Consider the following 23,074-nt stretch of genomic DNA (forward strand, 5'->3'; position numbering starts at 1 on the left):
TTAAGTTTGTGTGTGAGATTTTTTAAAGGTCTGAGTCAGAGCTTCCCCGAAGATGAGGAGTTTGGGCTATACTGAGACATACCAAAATGGGAGGAGGGGGAGCGGGAAATGTGGGGGCTGGCAGTTTTTAAACTCATGGATTGGGGAGGGGGCTTTTCACCCGCGGGGGGACGTACAAGGGTTTCATTGAGGCCCGTCCCTGCTTCACACAGATCTGTGCCACCCAGAGGACCAGCCCCCTGCTCTGGCCCCTGGTCAGCACCTTGGCCTCACTGTCCTCCACCGCCCCCTCTCCCTCAGGTCCGGTGCAGCCTCCAGGCGCTCTGTGCTTCAGGACAAGCCACTTCCCTCCCTGGGCCGCCTCTCTGGGTCTGTAAAGTGGGCGGGGGAGTTCCGGCACTCCCAGGCCTGACCACGTTGGCCCTCATGTCCTGGCAGCAACTTCCCCCAGCAGAGGGGAGATTAGGAAGATGGCTTGGGCCCCTGGGGTTGGATGGGGAGGGGACATCTTGGCCGAATCCCGATTGAGGCAGCATTGAGAGCAGAGAGGAGGTGGACAGCAGGATGGTGCTGTCAGACCAGGCCAACCCAGTCTGGCTGCAGGGGAGATGGCCCCACCCAGGTCTGGGCTTTTGGGCTTAGGGAGGACCCGTTGGTTTGCAGCCCTTTCTGGTATTTAAGAGAAGAGTGTTTCATGGAAAACAGACATGGAAAGAACAGGTCCTGTGGGCCTGCCAGCCTTCCCTGTTCTGGATATGCATTTGGGAAGCTGGATGCTGGGTTGGGAGGAGGGGTGTCAACCTCATAAACACCAACATAGAAAGACTAATCCTCCCTTAGGTCAGTGTGGAGTGGGGAAGACTGAACCCCTCTCCAGGGGCTCAAAGTGGAGGTGGAGAGGACAGAGGCCTGGGCAGCTAACACTCTGGCCATTCCTCAGTGCTGTGGTGACACTCCCTCTCACGTCGCTGCCATCCTATCAGAACCTTCCTGTCTCACTTCACAAGGAAACCGAGGCCCAGAGAGGAGAAGTCATGTGTTCAACGTCACAGAGCCGGCAAGCGGCTGAGGTGGGATTCTAACCAGGCTGTCGAACTCCAGAGACCAAATTTTGGGCTTGGGATCAGATTCCCTTGGGGTTTGCAGTCTCAAGGAACAAGATGATTTGCTCCTAAATTTTAAGTGGAGGGAGGATGCTGGCCCAAGCTGGGGAAGGATTAGGCTGGCCAGCTGCCTACCCCTCCATTCCAGTCCACTGTCCCTTCCCTTCCTGGGCAGGCTGAGCACACCCCCCTGCCCCAGGACAGCTGATGCTCCCATATGTCTGGAGTACCAACAAAACCAGGCCGGAAACCTTTTCCTTTGGGAGAGGTTTCTCTGGCTCATGCTCTGCCCTCCAAAAAAAAAAAAAAAAAATCTAGTGTAGGAGGGTCAGGAAAATGGGAACGCCTGTAACAGTTACCCCAATCTATAGTGAAGAAAGTCCTACCATGCTTGGGAGGGCAGAGAATTGGGATTACGCCCCATCAGGACCCAAATTTCATTCATTCATTCATGTATTCGTTCATTCAGTATTCACTGAGCGCCCACTTACTATGTGCCAGGCACTGTGCCAAGTGCTGAGAATACAGAGGCAGAGACAGTCTATGGCTGTGGCATGGCTTCCTGCCTGGTCCAGCCCAGCTTCTCGGAAGCTTCTCAGGGCAGCCTCTGCTGTGTGTGTGTCAGTACCATCTCTGGGGAGGAGGCATATTGAGGAGCAGAGAACCTGGCCTTCACCTCTGAAGCACTAACAACTGTTGTTTACCAGTGAAATTTCAGTGTTCCAGGTGCGTGGTTGCCCTTTATCCTTTCAACAGCCAAAGTCTCCACTCAACAGATAGAAACACTAAGGTCTAGAGAGCTTAAGTAAGCTGCCAAAAGGTTACGTAGCCAATATACGGCAAGTCTGGGGTTTGAACGCAGACCCATCGGACTCCAAATATATATTCTTATGGCTAGCGTGACTTAGAGCTTACAATGTCCCAGGAGCCATTCTAAGTGCTTTACATATATTAACTTATGTAATCCTCCCAACCACCGCATGAGAGAAGTACTGTTATTTCCAGACAGGAAAACTGAGACACAGAGAGATTGTGACTTACCCAGGGTCACCCAGGTCATAAGCATTGAAGCTGGGATTTGAACCCAGGCATGCTAATTCAGAGTCCAGCTCTTTACCGTTTTGATGAATGAATCACCTCTTATGCTTTTGTGGGGGAGCCTGTCCTGACTGACTTGGTGGCAAGAAAGAACCAGAAGGTCCTGGCACCCAGGAGGATGCTGTTGTAAGATCTACTGCTGAAGCAGGTGGGGTTTTGAAATCCTGCTGGAGGACAAAGAAGTGAGACATTTTTCATAGTGTTTACAATCCAGAAAACTTGGAACGAACCTAAAAGTCCAACAAGAGGGAAATGACTGATTGAGCAATTTTGGCATCCCCACTAGGCAAAATGATGCAGCCACTTACAATGATCGTGATGAAGAAGATGGGAAACATGGAGAAGGGATTAGGCTAGAAATTAAGTAAATATTAGCCAGTGTGTGGTCAGCCTCGCCCTGTGTCACTAGCAGTGAGAAGCACTTCACCTCCATTGTCACATTGAATTAGCTCCATAAAATGATGAAGTAATAACAAACATCACCAACATAATAGCTAATGTTACTTGAGTGCTTACTGGGTGCCAGGTGTTGTCAAAGCACTTTAGCTGTGCCATCCCCACTTACAACGCAGAGCCCAAGGCTCGGACAGGTGAAGCTGCTTGTCCACAAAGCTTACGTAGTTGGTACATGGTGGAAGCCAGGACTTGAATGCAGCTGTTTCCAGCGCAGCTGGTATGGTTGGGCAAGTTGTCCACTGCATAACCACTGGAGGTACCAGTCAGCTGTAGTTTGTGGGAATGACATCCTGGAGTTGTACAGTGCCAACCTGTGCAGCCTTACATGGTGTCCCTGGGTCTATCTGATCTTAATCATTGGACTCCTCATCAGTGCCCCTTCCAAAAAACAGAAAACGATACTCATGCACAGCACAAGTGGACACATGTGAGAGCTGGATACATGTGGACATGGGTCCAAAGAGTACCCTTAAAATTAAGCAAATGAGCTGGCGTGATGGAATTTAGGGGTGATTTTTCTCATTTCAGATGTCCTTCAGTGCTGGTCTTTGTTGTTTTTTCTCCCTCCTTAAAAAAGAAGAAGGAAGGGGAAGAAGAAAAATTGGGATTATCTAGAGCAGCTCTGTCCAATAGAACATTCTGCAATGATGGACATGTTCCATATCTGCACTGTCCAATGTGGCAGCCACTAGCCTCATGTGACTGTTCAATCCTTGAAATGTGGCTAGCGTGACTGAGAAACTGAATTTGTATTTTTACTTCATTTTAATTAAATGTAAATTTAAATTTAAATAGTTGCATGTAGCTAGTGACTACTGTATTGGACAGCCCAGATCTAGAGAGTGATTTGGTTTCTTTCATTTCGAAGCATCTCAATCCCAGTTTGCTGCACTGAAGCCAGTGGCTCCCAAACTTATGGGTGAGGGAGACTCTCCTGCAGTTTCTCAGCTGGTCCCACGCCACTGGATCAGATCCCCTGGGACCAGATGGAAATATCCCTTTTTAACAAGCTGTCCAGGAAGTTCTGAAGCAAATTATTAGTGGACACCCCTTTGAGAAATCCAGAAGATCTGATACCATCCCCTCTGCTGGGGTAGCAAGAGAGGCAGCTGAAGGCATGACAGAAGCTGCGTTCAAATGTTAGCAAGATGAGCCTATGGAACAGAGTCCCCGTGGGCTGCCCCTCGAAGCACAAACTCAGGACCACTGGGTGGGGTGGCACAAGGAGGTAGAGTCTGGCTCACTCTTATAGAATGTTCTAGAGTCAAGGTTAGCTGTCGTGTGAGGATGTGACTTGAGAACATGCCAGAGATGCTGTAGGGGGCTCATTGCCCAGGCTCTGAGCCTGCAATCCAGGCTTGGTGAAGCTGCCCTGGACAAACAGCAGCAGCTGGCTGGGTACCCCTTGGAGGCAGGGACACAGAGCAGGTGCCCACCCACTAATACATAGCAGAGGATCAATCATTAGCTTTGAGGGCACCAGGATTCATGAGACAGGTGGGTGAATGTGGGCAGTGTTCAGATTTGTTCAGGTAGAGTGGGGTGGCTAACTAAGCTACAGCAATTGGGATGGTGGTCTCTATACCTGACCCCCAACAGGTGCTGATTGCAGAGCTCAGGAAGCCCAAGAGGTCTTAAACGGGAGAGAAAAAAACCACAGTGGGCCTTCGCAACAAACTTCACCCTGGTCTGGAAATGGTTAACGAGGACAGCTATCCTCCAGATACCAGCCCCTTTGAGGACAGACAGACTGGACTTAGGTTCCCGCTTGATCGATGTCTGGCTGTGTGACCTGGGTCAGTTACTTTACCTCTGAACTTCACTGTCCCCTACTGTGAACAAACCTTAATAACAGTGCCTTCCGCATGTTAGCAGGCAGAGCCTTTCAGCCTGGTGCTAGGGACATAATAAAAGTTTAGTAAGTGAGAGCCAAAAAAAAAAAAGGATGGGGAGAAGTTGTCCGTCTCTCCTCACCACAGGCCCGAGCTGTGGTAAGAAGAGCGGCAGAAACACTCAAGGCAGCTCTTGGAGTTGCTCCGAGTCCAGCCTCAAACTCACATTTTCCAGTATGCCCAGAACTCACAAATGGGTCATAAAAACCTCCAGCGCTGCTCTAAAGGTCAGCCTCTCTGGGAGAGCAGCATTGCCCCATAGCCGGGGTCATGGGAGGTCCTGCCAGCCATGGAAGAGGGGCCACGGGCACTGCCTTTATCTGGGCTGCTGTCCATGGAGGGCTGGCCAGGGGATCCAGGTGGCACAGGGGTGGAGGGGGCAGCTTCTACTGAGGCAAAAAAAAAAAAAAAATCCCTGACTTTCCACTGAGCTGATTCTTTAGCGTGGAATTCAGAGAGCCTGTGACCCACGCCTCTTCCAAAGTTACATGCAGACCTTTGTGTGCACCAGTGTTTTTCTGGGTTAGGGTCCATAGCATTCTTCAGATTCCTCAAGAGATGCATGATCGAAATAGGGGGAGAACCAATGAGTGAGGGCCTGTGTCTTATTCGGGGAAAATAATAGTGGGAAGACTGATCATCTCTTCAGCTCCACTGTCTTTAGCACATCTTAGGAAAGCATCTTCTGAGCCATCCTGTGCAGGGGTAAGATACTGACTCATCCTCAGTCTGCAGACAGTGAAACTGAGGCCCCAAGAGGTGAAATCTCTTGACTAAGGACACACAGGGGAGATATTTCTCATCCTCAGATGCCCATGAGAGGCAGCGATTTGCTCTCTGGGTGCCCCTGTGCCCGACTGCTGGGCCAGGCATACGCTCCTGTATCCTCCCAGGGAGCTCAGAAACAGAGATGGGAGCAGGAAGGAGGAAAATGCGTGTCCTCAGGCACCAGACCTCAGTCCAACTTGGGGTCCTGCTGCCTTGCTGGAGCACTTAGGCAAGTCACTGCCCCTCTCCAAGCCTCAGTTTCCCCATTTACAAAGTGAGGGGCTTTGACAAACCTCTCTCAGGTCTATTCTCGAGAATCCTGGAGCAGACAGGAATAACAGGCTTGAGACCCCAGAGCTTTTTGCAGGTTTATTCCAAAACCAAGCTGCACGACTTGCAAAATTCCTAAAAACTGAACCATGGACTCTCTCGAGCCGGTATGAAATGTCTCCAACACACCACTGGGTGTATTCTTTTCTTTTTTTCTGGCATTCCAAATATTTTTTGTTTTCTATGTTTACTTTCACATAGACGTACAATTGGCACTTTACTGTATATAAGTTTTATCTCAATTAAAAGTAAAACAAAAATGGGAGAAAAAAAGTCATAAAATCAAAACTACATCTCTGCCGACCACCAGCACTCACCCTGACTTCTTAGCAGGTGCTGGCTGCAGGGTTCGAGAGGCCCAGAAGCTCTTAAATGGGAGAGAAAAAAACCACACTGAGTCCTTTGTAGCCAGCTTCTCCCTGGTCTGGAAATGGTTAACGAGGACAGCTTTCTTCCAGAGACCAGCCCCTTATTAAAATGTAGGTTTTATAATAAATTTGGCATGTGGCCATCAACCCTAGATTAAAACCAGACAGGACAGATGCCAGTCCTCTTCTTAGACCAAATTTTGAGCAGAGGGCTGCCCCTTTCTTCCTCTTGGATGACTCCCCCACCTCCCACCTGCCCCTGTGCCCCGACTCCTGCCAAGTGCCCCCACTCTCTAGAGCTTAGTTTTGGGGTCTCAGGAGCTGAAGGGACTGGGCTGACCACAACCATGACCCAAAGCAGGCCGAAACTTTGAAGCCCTGGCTCCCAGAGGCCTGAGCCCTGGGATGGTCAGGCCCCGGAACCCAGAGGGCTGGGGGCAAGAGGGAGGGTCCCACTAGTTCCAGCTAGGGAGCCCAGAACCTTTGAGGCGGTCATCTGCATCTGGCCTTTGACCTCCTGGCCCTTTTTGTGCTTGAGAATAGGACACAAATGTTCTCTGCACAGTAGCTACGTCCTGTTCCTCTTTGGGTGTGCTGACCCCATTTGTCAAGGCGCTTCATCGGGGCCTCAAATGGAGTTTTGGCCACACCTGCCTTTCCTCTTGGATGGCACAAAGAGTTAAGCACTGGGCTACTAAGCAAAAATTTAGCAGTTCAGACTTACCCAGGGATGCCTCAGAAGAATGGCCTGGTGATCTGCTTCTGAAAGGTCACAGCCTTGAAAACCCTATGGAGCACAATTCTACTCTGACACATGTGGGGTCACCATGAGTCGTAATCAAGTCAATGGCAACTAGTTTGGGTCTGTTCTGGTATCCTTCCCCTCTGGCTTCACCGAGTGAGTCCCTTGAGACAGCACCCACGTGGAGACACTTATCCTGAGAACCACACCTTGGTGCTGCTCTGTTACTGAGGGTTTCCTCAAAGACCCCAGCCCAGAGTAGGGTACTGGAGCCTTAGTGCTCCCTGTCACTCCCTTCCCTGTGCCACCTCAAGCACTGGTGGTTCAGGGGGGGTCTCCTTTGATTGCCATTCTCTGCTAATCCCATTGTTTCTCTCTGCCCCCACTTTTTTTCTGTGTTCTTTTTTATAACAGCTTTACTAAGATATAATTCACATACCGTAGAGTTCAGCCATTTAAAATGTACAGTTTGGTGGGTTTTAGTATACTCAGAGCTGTGCAGACCATCACCACAATCAATCTGAGACCCTTTCATCACCCCAGAAACAAACACTGCACCCCTCCAATATGCCTGAGCCCCTTACCCCCAGTCCTAGACTAATCTACTTTCTGTCTCTGTGGATTTGCGTATTCTGGACATTTCATAGAAAGGGAATCATCCAATATGTGACCTTTTGTGACTGGTTTCTTTTACTTCACATTATGTTTTCATGGGTCATCTATGTTGTAGCATGTATCAGCACTTCATTCCTTTTTAGGGCCCAATAGTATTCCCTTATATGGATATGAATCAACTCGACAGCAGTGGGTTTGGTTTTTGGTTTTTATATGGCTATACCACATTTTGCTTATCCATTCACCAGCTGATGGACATTTGGGTTGTTACCACTTTTTGGTTATTGTGAATAATGCTGCTGTGAACATTCAGGTACAAGTTTCTGTGTGGATGTATGTTTTCATTTTTCTTGGGTATATACCTAGAAGTGGAATTGCTGGATCATATAATAACTCTAAGGTGCCCTGGTGAGGTGATGGTTAAACACTTGGCTGCCAGCCAAAAGGTTGGTGGTTTGAACCCACCCCGTGGCTCCATGGGAGAAAGATCTGGCAATCTGCTTCTGTAAAGATGACAGTTCTACTTTGTCACTTGGGGTTGCTATGAGTTGAAAATTGACTTGAGGGCACCCAACAACAACAAGATAATTTTATATTTGACATTTTGAGGAACTTCTGTACTATTTTTCAAAGCAGCTGCACCATTTTGCATTCACACCAGCAATGTACGAGGGTTCTAATTTCACCACATCCTCACCAACACAAAACAAGTGTAAAAACAATGCCCGTCATTTTGATAATAGCCATCCTAGTGGGTGAGAAATGGCACCTCACTGTGGTTTTGATTTGCATTTCCCTGGTGGCTGATGTTATTGATCATCTGTTCATGTGCTTATTGGTCATATGAATAATTTTTTTGGAAAAATGTCTATTCAGATCAGTTGTAAGAGTTCTTTATATATTCTGGATACAAGCCCCTTATCAGATGTATGCTTTATAAATGTTCTCTTCCATCCTGTGGGTTGTCTTTTCACTTTCTTGGTGGCGTTCACGGAAGTTTTCAATTTTGATGAAGTCCGATTTATCTTTTTGTGTGAGGTGCTTGCGCTTTGCGTGTCACGTCTAAGAAGCCATTGCCTGGCCATTTGAGGGTAGAAATCCAAATAAAGGGTCCTGGCTTTAGAAGTTCTGTGCCCTACTTCCCATCCTTTTCTGGAATGAGGCATTCCTTTATGTATACAATACTCATTCATAAATATTTTTGAAATCAAACTTTTCGCCCCTGCCCTTCTAGAGCATAGAGTCTAATGGGAGAGACAGGCATGAAGCAGATAACCAAAACAGAAAAAATGACTTCGTTATAAGTGTGCAAGAGAGGGTCTAGGAGTTTATAACAGGGAGACCTGTGCTAGTCTGGGAGCTGGGAAAGCTTCTTTGGAGCTGAGACTGAAGGCCAGGTAAGCATTGGCCAGGCAAAAGGGATGCAGTGGAGTAGGGGAAGAGTGTTCCAAGCAGAGGGAGCAGCATGTGCAAAGGCCCTGAGGTGGGAAGAAGCTTGCGCTCCCTAATAAGGGCAGCACCTCTTGGAGTCCTGGCCCCTCCACTGAGTTATCTTAGGGATCCAGTGGCTCCAGGGAAGTGTGTGCAGCACTTCACGCTCTCTGTGCATTTTAGGGGAGAGTTCCAGATCCCAGAGAGAACCCAGATACATTGCAGCTGCTTCCGGGACTCTGCCGAGGTTTCTGGAGATTGTGGAGGGGCCTCCCCAGCCTCCTTCAGACTCCAGGCAGCCCAAGTCTGCTGAGGCCTCCTCATAGCACAGTGCTCAGTGGCTGGGGCTGGGAGGGGTGGAGGCAAGGCAGGCCCAGGCTGGGGTGCGCCATGCCCCCAGGTTCTTACATGCTATGCTGAGGCCTATAAGACCACCAAGGCATGGATAGAGGCCCTGGGAGAACTCTCCAACTCCTCGGCTCCACTGTGTCTCCTCTTCTTGCCTTCCTTCCTGAGATGTTTTCTCCTTCTCCAGACTAGTAGCTATAAAAACGTGTCAGCATCTTGGGTTTTTGTTCAAAATTAATAAGGTGAAACATCCTTGAAAGGTGACAGGGCAGTGGCTAGTGGTAGCTGGGCCCTGTCCCCCCTACACCTCCTTCCACTTCCTCTCGCCTGACTCAGCAGTAGTCGAGGCCTCTGTGGCTCCATAAGGAGACATCCAGACCTCTCAGCCCTGGAGACAGCCCAGGATAGTGTGGGCAGGCTCTGAAGTCTTCCTAGGCCCTTTCAACACCTTCTTGTCCATTTGTTCAGTCATTCATTCATTCAGTATTCAAAAAGTATTTATGGAGAGTTGACTTTGTGCCAGACCCTGTGATGTGTCCCTCACAAAAATCAGTTACTGTCAAGTTGATTCTGACTCATGGTGACCTCACATGTGTCAGACTAGAACTGTGCTCCACATGTCCCAGGGAGTCAGAAAACAGTAGGTTCTAGTCTCTGCCCTCCAGAACCTCATGTCCAGTGTGACAGCTGGGCGAATGACCCCACACTTAGCCTACTGTGTGACAGGGCTACAATGGGGAAGCACAGAGTTCTGTGGGATCTTAAACTGGGAACCCGGGATGGCTTCCTGGAAGAGGTGGCATTTCTGCTGAGACCTGAAGATGAATCGAAGAGGGAGAGAGAAGAGGTTGTAAACCCAGGAACGGCATGGGCAGGGTCCACAAGTGAGAGGGTGTGGCACGTCCGGATGTGAGCTCTGACCCCAGGGAGGCCAGGACCTGTGAAGCAACTGAGCAGCCCCAAGACCACCGGAGACCACCAGCCTTGGCTCCACTGGCTGGGGCAGCCTGAGTGGTCCCATCCCACAGACAGAGCCTGAATGGTCTTCAGGAGAAAGGCCCATCCTTCCCTCCTCCCTCCAGCATCCCCAGCAAGAGGCCACCATGGGTATGGCGGGAAAAGAATGGGCTCCGGAGCCTCAGGACCTGGGAGGAGGAGGGGGTTCTCACTAGCTGTGTGACCTTGGGCAGGTCTTATTCCCTCTCTGGGTTTCCTCTTTCTCCTCTGTAAGGCAGAGCTGCCCCCACCCTCTCCCTCTTGAGGTTGTTGAGGGGCTCCGGGGAGGTGATGCTGGGAAGTCTGTCTGTATAAATCTCACTAGAGGAATCGAGACCCTCCCGTGCCTTGTCCCTGGTCCTCAAGTGTCTGAGGCTGAGGCCGGCTTGGCCTGAGATGGAAACCAGCTCTTTGCCTCTTGCTTGGGATGCGGGCTGAGGTGGAGCAGACTTCTGGGGAAGCCCTGTGTCTTAGTTATCCAGTGCTACTATAACAGAAGCACGACAAGTGGGTGGTTTTAACAAACAGAAATTTATTTTCTCACAGTTCAGGAGGCCAGAAGTACAAATTCAGGGTGCCGGCTCTAGGGGAAGCCTTTCTTTCTCTGTCAGCTCTGGGGGAAGGTCCTTATTACTTGGCTTTTTGGTGATCTTCATGTGGCTTGGCATGTGTCTTCCCCATCTCTCCTCTGCTCGCTTGTTTAATCTCTCTTATATTTCAAAAGGGAAACCCTGGTGGCGTAGTGGTTAAGAGCTATGGCTGCTAATCAAAAGGTCAGCACTTCAAATCCAGCAGGCCCTTCTTGAAAACCATATGGGCAGTTCTACTCTGTCCTATAGTGTCACTATGAGTCAGAATCGACTTGATGATAACAGGTTTGGTTTTTTTTTTTTTTGGCTATCTCAAAAGAGATTGACTCAAGATACACCCTACCCTAATCCTGCCTCATTAACATAGCAAAGACACCCCATTCCCAGATGGGATTATAACCACAGGCATAGAGGTTAGAATTTACAACACATATTTGGGGGGACACAGTTCAATTCATAACACTCTGGAAACCCACCATTTTTTTCTTTTCCTTCCTCCCCCCTTCTTTCTTTCCTTCCTTTCTTTTCCCTAACGTTATTGACCCAACACTGTGCCAGGCCTGACCTACCCGGACCCTGGCCCTGCTACTCACAACTTCCCCCACTGGGCTCCCACCCTCGGTGGCCTTCATGGCCGTGAACTCCATCACATGTACCAGCTCCAAAATGCTTCTCTTATCTTCAGCATCCCTTCTTGGCTATTCCATACACCCTTAAATCCTTGGATAGACTCAGAATCCCCCCCCAACCCCCTCCACACACAAGGACCTAGAGGGCTACTCTTGGGGCCAGTCCCCCGTGTCAGTGTGGGTTCATGTAACGTCATGGGGAGGTGGTCAAGAATCTGGACTCTGATGCTAAACAGCAGGTTCAAATCCCAGCTCCAGCCTTTACCAGCCATGTGGCTTTGGGTATGTTGTTTAACCCTCTGCACCTCAGTTCCCTCGTCTGTAAAATCAGGCTAAGAGGCACCCATGTAAGGTTGTTATGATGGTTAACTGAGGTAGCTTCTGTTACTCCCACTTCTCAGGTGAGATTCCTGAGGCTGAGAGCCGAAAGGGTTTGCCCCCAGCCACCCTGCTGATGAGCCCGGCCCACCTGAAATCTAATCCGGGTCCTTCCATCTCTGTAACCAGGAGGCTGTACCACCTCTTACCTCTTCTGCCTTTTTTTTTTTTTTTTTTGGTGGTAAAATATACATAACATAAAATTCACCATTTTAAACATTTTTAAGAGTACAATTCAGTGGTGTTAATTACATTCACAACGTTGTGCAACTGTCACCACTATTTGCAGAACTGTTTCATCACCCCAAACAGAAACTCTGCATCCATTAAAGAATAACTCCTCATTCTCCCCGCCCCCAGCCCCGGAGGCCTCGAATCTACTTTCTGTCTCTATAAATTTACCTGTTCTAGATACTTCATATAAGAAGATCATATAATATTCGTCCTTCTGTGCGTGGCATACTTCACTCAGCATAGTGTTTTCAAGGTCCATCCTTGTCATAACATGTATCTGTCGATGGATACTTGGGTTGTTCCCACCTCTTGGCTATTCTGAATAACACTGCTGTCGCCTCTTGTTATCTGAGGAGGTAAGAAATTCTCTCTCAAGTATCCCCTGGGTGGTTCAAACAGTTTTCACTCAGCTACCAACTGAAAGGTTGATGATTCGAACCCACCCAGCAACACTGTTGAAGAAAGGCCTGGTGATCTGCTTTCATAGGATTACAGCCAAGAAAACCCTGTGGAGTTCAGTTCTACTCTGCAACACATAGGGTCACCATGAGCCAGAATCCACTCAATGGGAACAGGTTTTGTTTCGTTTTTAGTGGCATCAGGGAGAGAAATATAGGGGACTCATGTCCCATAGATGCTGCCCAGGCTAAAGATTCTGTTTCCAGAATTCCCGTCTGAGCCCTTCTCCCAGGGGTCCTTCAAAGGAATCCAAATCTCTACCAAGAAACTTTTGGGGGAAGCAGAAACCTTTCCCGGCCTCCCCACCCCAACCCCACCTCCACTTCCTTCCTAAGATTTTCCTGGCTGTAAATATTTCTGCAGCTTCGAGGCTCCTCTGATGAGGGCCCAGTGTTAATTTGTTAAATCCACATCAAGGGCCCGGGGACCTATTGTTTATTTTTGTGAACGTGTTGGCAGAGATCGCATTGGACAGGAAGACCTGCTTATTTGGTCAGAATAAATGCTAATTAATAAAAGTTATTTATTTGAGTTGGACTCCCCGCAGCCCCCGGGGTCAGGCACAAACTGACTATTTCAAGCAAAAACAAACAGAGAGTGTCTCTCAACAGCTTGAGAAAGGCAGAAACGAAGAGGCTGGGTTTATTTGTCTTAGGAAGAATTTGCAGTTAATTCCCTCCAGACTGTTTAGACCCTTAAATTACATGGAATAAGAAAAACCTTGGGCGCAGGGAGGGGAGCTGGGAACACTTGATCACTTGGCTGAGAGCGGAGTTTTAAAATGTCTTTGGCCCGCAGTCAGGCAAATCAATGGTACGTGTGAAATAATTTAATGGCAGAAAACTGTGCGCTAGTCATTTTTTCATTGTCATGTAATCGAGGGCGATGTAATTTTGGTTTTGAGAGAGAGAAAGCGAGACAGATGCACGGGCAGGCCTCCCCCATCTGAATATGTTTATCTCTTGCCTGATCAGCCCCTCACAATAGCCAGTTCAAATGGAGGCAGTTTAATGCTTTGTTTTTAATCTCAGAAGAAAGCAGAATGTTTTCGTTGTGTGTGTGGTTCTTTTTTTAACTGTGGTGAAAATATCCACAACAAATACACACCGATTCAACAATTTCTACGTGTATAATTCAGTGACACTGATTACATTCTTCAAGTTGTACAGCCTTTCTCACTCTCCTTTTCCAAATTATTCCACCCCCGTTAACATAAACTCACCGCCCTCTAAGCAAAAACTGCCCCTTTCCCCCTCCCTCCGACCCTGGTAAGCACTAATAAGCTTTGTTTTCTGTGTATTTTGCTTATTTCACGTAAGTGAGATAATACAGTATTTGTCCTTTTGCAGCTAACTAATTTCGCTCGGCATGGTGTTTTCAAGGCTTATCCATGTGGTGGCATGCATCAGGACTTCGTTTCTCTTTATGGCTGAGTAGTATTCCATTGTGTGTATACACAGTATTGTGTTGCTCCAGTCTTCTGTTGATGGACATTTCAGTTGTTTCCACCTTTTGGCTATTGTAAAAAGTGCTGCAGTGAACATTGGTGTACATGTGTCTATTCGTGTCGCTGCTTTCAAGGAAGGCAGAACTTTTATTGAACAAAAGGAAAACTTTGGACATAGCCCTTCTTGGCCAGAGCAAGGCCCAGCGCTCCCTGGGCTGACGAGAAAGGTGCTGAGAAAAGGGAGAGAGTGAAGACCATGGGCCTGGAGCTTGGAGAGTATTTATTTATTTTCTAAATGCTTTAAGCCCAAACGTGGAGGAATCCACATGTCTACCACAATCCATTTCTCAGGAGGTGATTTGGCAACTTTGGTTAATAAATATTCTGCAAATCTGCTCTGAAGCAGGGACCAGTGCAAGGGTCCCGTCTGAGTCCAAAGCTGTGGGTTCAAGCCCTGGGCCAGCTTGAAGACACTGCCTGAATCCTCCTTACCTTCCACTGGGACCGCTGACCCATCTCTCCACTGTCAGCTGCAGGGAGGGGACCAAAGGTCTGGGGAAAAGATGCTTGTGTTCAGGCTTGAGGCTGGTTGCAAAAAAGCAGTAACGCTAAGGAGTTGTTGTTAGTTGCCGCTGAACCAATTACAAGTAGAGTGAACATTTATCGAGCAATGACTATGCTTTTGGCACTGAGCTAAACCCAGCTCCACACAACAGTCTGATGTGGTGGGCATCGTCGTTAACTTCACTGACAGATGAGGAAGCTGATGCTCAGGGTGGTTAAGGTCCTTGTTATGGCTACACAGGCAGTAAATGGCCAAACCAGTGTGGACCCAGGTCGGAAAGACTCCAAATCTCATGGTCAGTATACGGCTTTAATCTACAATGGAAGTCAGTTGCGGGGAGAGGAGGAGAAAGAAGAGGAGGAAGATGCTCACAGAGGGTGGGAAACGTGGCAGGGGGACTGCAGATTGGGTGGCCTGGCGTGGAAGGGCCTGTTTGTAAGGATTGTAAACCCCATCCGGGAGCTAAAATGTGCGCAGATGCTCTGTCCCCGCCATGGCAGCAGCGAAACCGGGCCAGCCAAATCCAAGAATGAGGCGGAAACATCAACCAAGACCAGCTACACTGCCACCTCGTGCCGTGCTGGCCTGGGAGTCAGGAGACAGGGGCTTCTCTCAGCTCTTTCCTTAACTGACCAGCTGTGACCTGGGGTAAGCCACTGTCACTCACAGCTTCCAGTGGTGAGGTCTCCTTTAGAACAAAGAGGTGCCAGGGGTGCACTTCCAACACGCTGGCATAGAGACTTAGTGGCATTTCTGCATAGGTGAAATGACTTCAGGCTGGAGACCCCTCCCCATAGAGTCTCAGAACTGGCACTGAGAGTCTGGCTGACTCCCCATATCACTGTTCCTAGGAACAAGGTGGCTGACTGAGCCTTCTGGCCCACATGGATTCAAATTCCCACTGCATGACTGCTAACCAAAAGATCAGCAGTTCGAATCCACCAGCCGCTCCTGGAAACTCTATGGGGCAGTTCTACTGTGTCTTATAGGATTGCTATAAGTCAGAATCAACTCGATGGCAACTGGTTTGGTTTTGGCTTGGATTCTTGGAGCATCAGTTTCCCTGTGTGGAAAATGGGGTAACACCTTATAGAGTGGGCACAGGAATTCAGTGGGCAGGAGTGTGTGAAGTGCTGGGCACCATGCCTGGCACAAACCAACATCTGTGGAGCGCTTCCCATCCTAGCTGTCTTCATGGTTATCTCAGGAGAGGGCTGACTCAAGACCCGCTGTGGAGACTGTCTGGTGTCAGTTGGTGGGGGGGCCTGGGCTGATTGGGTGGGGTGGTAAATGCCCTTTCGTGAGGATTTCAGCACTGAGTCACCACGCAGCTTAACTGGTGCAAGAGCGGAATTGTTCCTTCCGGTGCCCGCTTGCTAGCACGCAGGCTTCGAACTGGTTTTCATTTAGACACCCCTAGTTTCAAATTGCTCAGAAAATTCCCGAAAAATTGTCCTTTTTTGGCTGAAATGCCTCCTGCCTTGGGTGTGTGCCCAAGCAGCGTCGCCTGCAGAGGAGAGATTGGCTTTGCGATGGCTGGCCTTCCAGAGGCCTCTGTCCCCGCTTTCCGGGATATTGATCACTACCCAGCTTTCAGCACGCAGGCCCTTGTTGTTTCGGTTTAAAGTTTCTTCTCCCTCATGGGGTGCAGGGGTGGGCGGAGAGACATTCCTAGGCACCAGAGACATTCTCATCCATCTTCGCCTTTTCTTGGAGGAAAAGGGTGAGGAGTGAAGAGTGAAGCTGGTCCAGACAACAAGACCACCTCGCATGGAGCCACACCATGTCCCCTCCCCACTGCCCTCCCTTCCCTGGCATTTGTTTCAAGTGTTTGCAAGTATTTCCCAAAAGGCAAAAATACTGAACATAAACTCCTAGTCATCCCTTTAAACTAGGGTTTCTCAACCTCGGCTCTATTAACATTTTGAACCTGATAATTCATAGATGCAGGAGGGCTGTCCTGTGCATTGTAGGATGTTTAGCAGCATCCCTGGCCTCTACGCGCTAGATGCCAGGAGTACCGCCACCATGCCAGGTAATAACAATCAAAAATGTCTCCAGACATGGCCAAACGTCCCCTAGGGGCAAAACTGCCCTTCATTGAGAAACACTGGTCTAATCCCAGCTTCAAGGTCATCTTTTCCAGGGAACCTTCCTGATTCCTGCCTGACCCCCTCCCCCTCAACACACACGCAATCATTTTCAGTCTCATGGAACAACGTAGCCTTAAAGCAAACCAGTTGGTTGCTCAAGGATCAGTAAACACAACTAACCTGGGAGATGCTTAAAAGCAGGGTTTGAGTGTTACCTATCGCTGGGCCTGGAATGTTCTAGATGCTCAGTAATAGCTGAACCAATGCCCAGCACTGTGTGAAGACTATATTGGGTGTATACAGGGAACGTGTAAGTGGGGAAATAAAAATACATGGAATGGACAAAAGTTTGACAATATGCTCAGTATGCCCTGTTGGCCAAACTGTGGGCAAAACAGGCCTTCCCATCCACTGCTGGTGAGGATGCAACATGGGACAAGCCCATGGGGGAATTTGGCCACTCATTTCTCGGAATCTGTCCCAAAGATGCAATGGCAAAAATAGAAAATCTTGTCCCTGCACGAGGTCATTCACTGTGGCATTCTTTTAATTGCAAAAGATTGGAAAAGTGCCAAATGCCCATCAGTAGGGCTCTGGATGAATAAACCACGGGACAATAACACAGCAGAGTACTACGCAGCTGTGAAAAGGAATGTGAATGATTTCTATGCACTATTGTGGAGGGATTCCTGGGATATATTGTTAAATGGGGAAAAATGAGGTGCAGAATACTTTTGACAACACTTTTTGACGGAGGTAGGGGAGAAAGTATTATACATATTTCATTATATTTGTAAAAAGAAATACTGGAAGGATAAAGCAAAAATTGATTTTAAAAATGGGGTCCTACAGGTGGAGGAAGGGGACAAGGGGAAAGTATATTATGGGAAAACAATCCAAATACCTATCAGTTGGATAGACTGAATTTTTTTTTAATTTGTCCATCTAGACAGCCAATAAAAAGGGTGAAGTTTCTCTGTACTGATACAGAAAGGTGTCCAGAATATTATTAAGTAAAAATACGCAGGTTGAAGCACCGGTGTATATAGCATACTTCTAAGTTTTAAATGTATGTTTGTAATCTTGTAAAGGGTGTAGAGGGTCACACCAAAAGCAATGAACAGTCTGTCCCCTCTGGGACTAGGGGTGGGAGGCACTTTGCTTACACTCTTCTGTGTTGTTTGAATCTGTTAGTGTGATAAGCAGTGATACTACTTTGTTATTCTTTAAAGAAAAAAATCAGAGACACAAGGAAGTACGGAATTGGAGGGTGTTGGTTCTAAGTGCCTCGGAGAGAAGGGGGTTCCATGTGGACTCAGGTAGTCAGGTAGGGCTCCCTGGAGGAGTGGGCAATGAACTGGGCCCTGGGGAATAAAGGGTCAGTGGTTCTGCATAAGATTTAAATGTGAGAAACAGCAGCTGAGCACCCCTTACCTGGATCCCTGAGGGACGGGACAGGGCATGGAAGGTAACAGTTTCCGACAAGTCACCGACTCCCATGCTTTCTCCAGCATCACACTGGGTCACTGTTACCCGAACTGCCAAATCTGCACCACGGGCGGCACGGACCCTTGATCAGCTCCAGTGGTTCACCCCCTGATAGTTCCCACCTCACCCTCTTTGGCTTTACTTACACCCTTCCCCCTACCTGGATGCCTTCCCTCCCTCCCTCTGGACTGATTGGAGAACTCTTGTACATCCTTCAAAACCCAGCTCAAGCTCTACCTCTCCTGAGGAGCCTCCTCTGACCATTTCTCCGTTGCTCACAAGAGCTGAGCCCCTTATGCGTTCTGGCCCATGCCCTGACATAGCCCTTATACCATGGCACTGTGATGTCTTATTCTGGGGCCAGCTACCTGCTAGGTGAGAACGCTATCTGATCATCCTTCCCCAGCACACAGCACAGCCCTGGCATGTAGTAGGTGTTCAGGATGCTGAAAGAAGCCCTTTTGCAGGGTAAGGGCCCTCTGGAAGGCTGCTGTCAGTTTGGTTTGGTGAATAGAATCAGGACTCTGATGCCAGGCTGGTGGGTTCAAATCCCACCTCCACCAGTTGCATACTAGGTGCTTGAGCTTGGACCAGAGACCTTGGCCTCTCTCAGCCCGCCTGTGTCCCCTGTAAATTGGGAGTGGTGAGGATAACAGCACCTCTCTTCAGGGTTCCTGTGAGCATCCAATGGTCTGTGGACGTGTTAAGGAGCCTGTGCACAGTGGGCCCTCAGAACCGTGGTTCTTACTGCTCTTAATTATATATTATTATAATTTAACAACATTGCCCTGGGCCAGGTGCTGGGGACACTCAGGTGTCTACTGGGCCCTCCCTGGGCACTTGTCCCTCATGGCAGCAGATGTCTGTCCCCTGGGCTCTTGCCTGGACACTGTCTTACTTTGGTCAGACTGTGGGCTCCCTGGAGCAGAGGTCTGACTGCTTTGGTTCACCGTTGTATCCCCGAAGGAGCCCTGCTGGCGCAGTGGTTAAAGCACACAGCTCCTAACCAAAAAGTTGGCAGTTCAAACTCACCAGCCGCTCATTGTGAGAAAGATGTGGCAATCTGCTTCCGTGAAGACTTACAGCCTTGAAACTCTATGAGGCAGTTCTACTCTCTCCTATACAGTTGCTGCAAGTTGAAATAGATTCAATGGCAGTGGGTGGGTGTATCCCCCGGGCCTAGCACTGTGCCTACCACATAGTAGGTGCTCAGTAAATATGTGTTGAAGAATGAGTGAGTGAATGAATGAATGAACGAAGGAATGAATGAGGGAGTGAATTAAAGGCACATGATCCTGCCTTTGGGCCTGGACCATCTTCAGAGGGAGATACAGGTAAATTGCTGAGCTGGTGGCCAAATCCTGACCGCGTCGTCAATTCAGGACGCACGGGCGGCCTGGCCGCTGGGGGTGCCGCAGGCACTAAGTCCTGCCTACCGCCCGGCTAACCTTCCCCGCCCCTCCGCAGGTGAGTGCCCCAGCCCGGGGCGCGGCGGCGCCGCCAAGCGGAAGAAGAAGCAGCGGCGAAATCGCACCACGTTCAACAGCAGCCAGCTACAGGCGCTGGAGCGCGTGTTCGAGCGCACGCACTACCCCGACGCCTTCGTGCGCGAGGAGCTTGCCCGGCGAGTCAACCTCAGTGAGGCGCGCGTCCAGGTGAGCGCGGCCTGGGGGCCGAACAGTGGGCGATGCCTATCCGTGGGCCACCCGAGGTAGTTACGGAGTTGCTGTGATGGACTGTTTAAGAGCTTCTGAGGCCAGGACGGGCTGAGTTCAATTCCTGGCCCTGCCGCTGGCGGTGTGATCTTGAGCAAGTTACTTAACCTCTCTGTGCCTTAGCCCGCCCTACCCCGTAAATTAAGGATCATGTGGGTCTATTTATAGGACTCTTATGAGAATTAAAGGAGTTAATATTTTTGTAAAGTGCTTAGAACAGTGTCTGGCACAAAGACTTATGATAAAGATTGTTTTAAAGTTTTGAGTGCTTACTCTGTGCCAGCCCTAAGCAAGTACTCAGCACCCAGACTCTCTGTACAGCCTCATAAGGGCAGTGTTCATTCATTCATTCGTTCATTCTTCAGCCCATATTTACCCAGCAGCCAGTCCCATGTACCATCTCCATTTTACAGATGAGGAAACTGAGGTTCAGAGACCCAGAGATGGTGGCAGAGCAGGCACACACCAAGGTCCAAAAGGACTCTAGAGCCCTGAGACCCCTGGGTGGTGTGGTCCTCTCCTCAGCCCACTTCGTCCTGCTCACCACATCCTCCTGTCCCAGGTCTGGTTCCAGAACCGTCGTGCCAAATTCCGCCGGAACGAGCGAGCCATGCTGGCCAACCGCTCTGCCTCGCTCCTCAAGTCCTACAGCCAGGAGGCTGCCATTGAACAGCCTGTGGCTCCCCGGCCCACTGCCCTGAGTCCAGATTATCTCTCCTGGACAGCCTCGTCTCCCTATAGGTGAGAGCAGGAACCCCGTCAGGTTGGGAGGGGGCAGCCAGGGAACCCCAATGGGGCATTTGGGATCCAGATCCCTTTAAGGATCTAAGAGCCGTGTCCAGGTGCCCCTTGGACCTGGGGTCCACTGGGTGGTGTGCGTGCAAGTGCGTAAGCATGTGCCTGTGTGTGTGTTTTGTGTGAGTGTGTTTTGTATGTGTGAGTGTGTGTGTTGTATGTGTGTGTGTGTTTTGTGTGTGTGTATTTTGTATGTGTGTGTGTTTTGTATGTGTGTGTTTTGCTTGTGTGTTTTGTGTGTGTGTGTTTTGTGTTGTGTGTTTTGTATGTGTGTTTTGTGTGTGTTTTGTGTGTGTGTTTTGTGAGTGTGTGTGTGTTGTATGTGTGTGTTTTATGTGTGTGTGTTTTGTGTGTGTTGTGTGTGTGTGTTTTGTGTGAGTGTGTTTTGTATGTGAGTGTGTGTGTTGTGTGTGTGTGTTGTGTGTGTGTTGTGTGTGTGTTGTGTGTGTGTGTTTTGTATGTGAGTGTGTGGTGTGTGTTTTTTGTGTGTGTTTTGTGTGTGTGTGTATTTTGTGTGTGTGTCTATTGTATGTGTGTGTGTGTTGTGTGTGTGAGTGTGTGTTTTGTGTGTGTGTGTGTTGTCTGTGAGTGTTTTGTATGTGTGTGTGTTGTATGTGTGTGTGTTTTGTATGTGTGTGTTGTGTGTGTGTTTTGTGTGAGTGTTGTGTGTGTGTGTTGTATGTGTGAGTGTGTGTGTTTTGTGTGAGTGTGTGTGTTGTGTGTGTGTGTGTTGTGTGTGTGAGTGTGTGTACACACAAGTGTGTGCATGCTCCTGCAAGTGTGCCTGTGAGTGTTGGGAGAGTGTGAATGTGTTTACAGGAGCAGATTATCCAATAAGCAAGGTAAGCATGGACTTTTTCACATTGTTTCACCACATCAAAGATTGTGCTTCTAGGTATGGCTAGTGTCTGTCTCTCTCCCAACCCCTACAGCAGCAAAGCCTCTCTGTTCAAATTTGCAATCCCTGACAGGGGCTATAGGGTCTCTGTGAGTCAGAATCGACTTGATGGCAGTGGGTTTTGGACAAGGGCGGATGGCTCAGTAAGCCGGGTAAGCACGGGCTTACTTACGCTTACTTACTAATCTGTAGTGAACAGTTTCACATGGGTTTCACTTTGATGTGGCGTGGTGAAACCCATGTGAAATTGTTCACTACAGGTTAGTAAGTAGAACCAAGTCAGCCCGTGCGTAGCTGGCTTATTGGATAACCCGCCCCTGCGTGTGCATGTAAGTGTGCATGTGAGTGTGCGTGCATGTGTGAGCATGTGCAAAAATGTGTGGAGGGGAGAGAAGACGACGAGACCTGTCCTCTCTGGTGGAGGGGAAGTGAAGCGCAGATGTCACCCTGGGGAAGTTGAAAACCTTCAGGACGATTTCTAGGCTGGCCCAGGAGACTTCCAGGCGAGAAACTGTGACTGGAAAGTCTGAGGGAATAGCCTCTCCTTCCTGTCAGCCTGGCTAGGGTGTGGCAGGGCAGGAAGGAAGAGGGAGAAGGTATTCAGGGAGTCAGGTCACCACCACCATACCCCACAATGCCAGGGGGCGCCACTCACCCTTAGTCTTTGTGAATGGCACCACTAGAGCTGTGGTCTTGTGGTAGGCGGGGAACCACTGGGCCATCTCATGGATTCTGAGCCCTAGGCGATGCCCGCATTAGCCTCACAGCTCTCCTGACTTCCTTGCCTGCTCTGTCCTTATCTGGGGGTGGGAGAACGACCAAGAGACATCATGAAATGCAGGTGTGTGTTCAGGCCACACCATCCCACCGTGTGCCAGGCCCAGTGCAGGTGCAGGGTGAGCAGGGCCCAGTCCCCTCTCTCTGGAAGCTCATGGTCCAGTGAGGAATGACACCAAATAAACAGAGGAGGCTCTGTTGTCCCAGAACCTACCCTGGGTACTTCTGACTCCTGCCCAAACCCTGCAGCCCCAGCCCCCCACTCCCCCAGGTAAAGGCTTCCCAGGAGAGCAAACTGAGGAGGGGAGGCAGGAGGACCAGAGGTTAGGGCCAGCTCTGGGCAGCATGTCAACCACACCAACATATCTTTGTGTCCCCTGTCACCCTCAGCACGGTGCCACCCTATAGCCCTGGAGGCTCCGGCCCCACGACCCCAGGGGTCAACATGGCCAACAGCATCGCCAGCCTCCGTCTCAAGGCCAAGGAGTTCAGCCTGCACCACAGCCAGGTGCCCACGGTGAACTGACGTCCTGCCTGCCGGGACCCAGCCAACTCTTTTGCCCAACAAAAGAGAAGGCAGACACACAGGAACGTGACCTTCTCCTGTCCCCTGTCCCCGGGACGGGCTGGTTGGGCTGTCCCGGCCCCTCTCTCCAGCCTGGACTCCTGACCCCGAGAGGCTGCTGAGGCGCCTGGAGCCCGGCTCAGCTCCTTCGTCCACGACCGCCTGCCACTTCGGCCCATGACCATTGGAGGGGTTGGGCCGCAAGGCAGAGCAGGAGCTTGCCAAGGACCTCATTTACTTTGTGTATTAAAACCAAAAAGCTTTTGTCTTTAAGAAATAAAACGATTTTTTAAA

The 23,074-nt window shown here is 49.5% G+C and overlaps 1 protein-coding gene across 1 annotated transcript in view; it reads left to right on the forward strand.

The window, feature by feature from the left end:
• PRRX2 (paired related homeobox 2) overlaps positions 1-23,074 on the forward strand; it is a 68,203-nt gene extending 45,129 nt beyond the window's left edge. Inside the window, exons 4-6 of the mRNA XM_004375837.1 lie at positions 19,498-19,685; positions 20,308-20,486; positions 22,606-23,074. Of these exons, the coding sequence (XP_004375894.1) occupies positions 19,498-19,685; positions 20,308-20,486; positions 22,606-22,741 (503 nt within the window). The 3' untranslated portion in view covers positions 22,742-23,074. The remainder of the gene's footprint in view (positions 1-19,497; positions 19,686-20,307; positions 20,487-22,605) is intronic.

This window comes from Trichechus manatus, unplaced genomic scaffold (genome assembly GCF_000243295.1).
Source record: "Trichechus manatus latirostris isolate Lorelei unplaced genomic scaffold, TriManLat1.0 scaffold00038, whole genome shotgun sequence".
Lineage (NCBI taxonomy): Eukaryota > Metazoa > Chordata > Mammalia > Sirenia > Trichechidae > Trichechus > Trichechus manatus.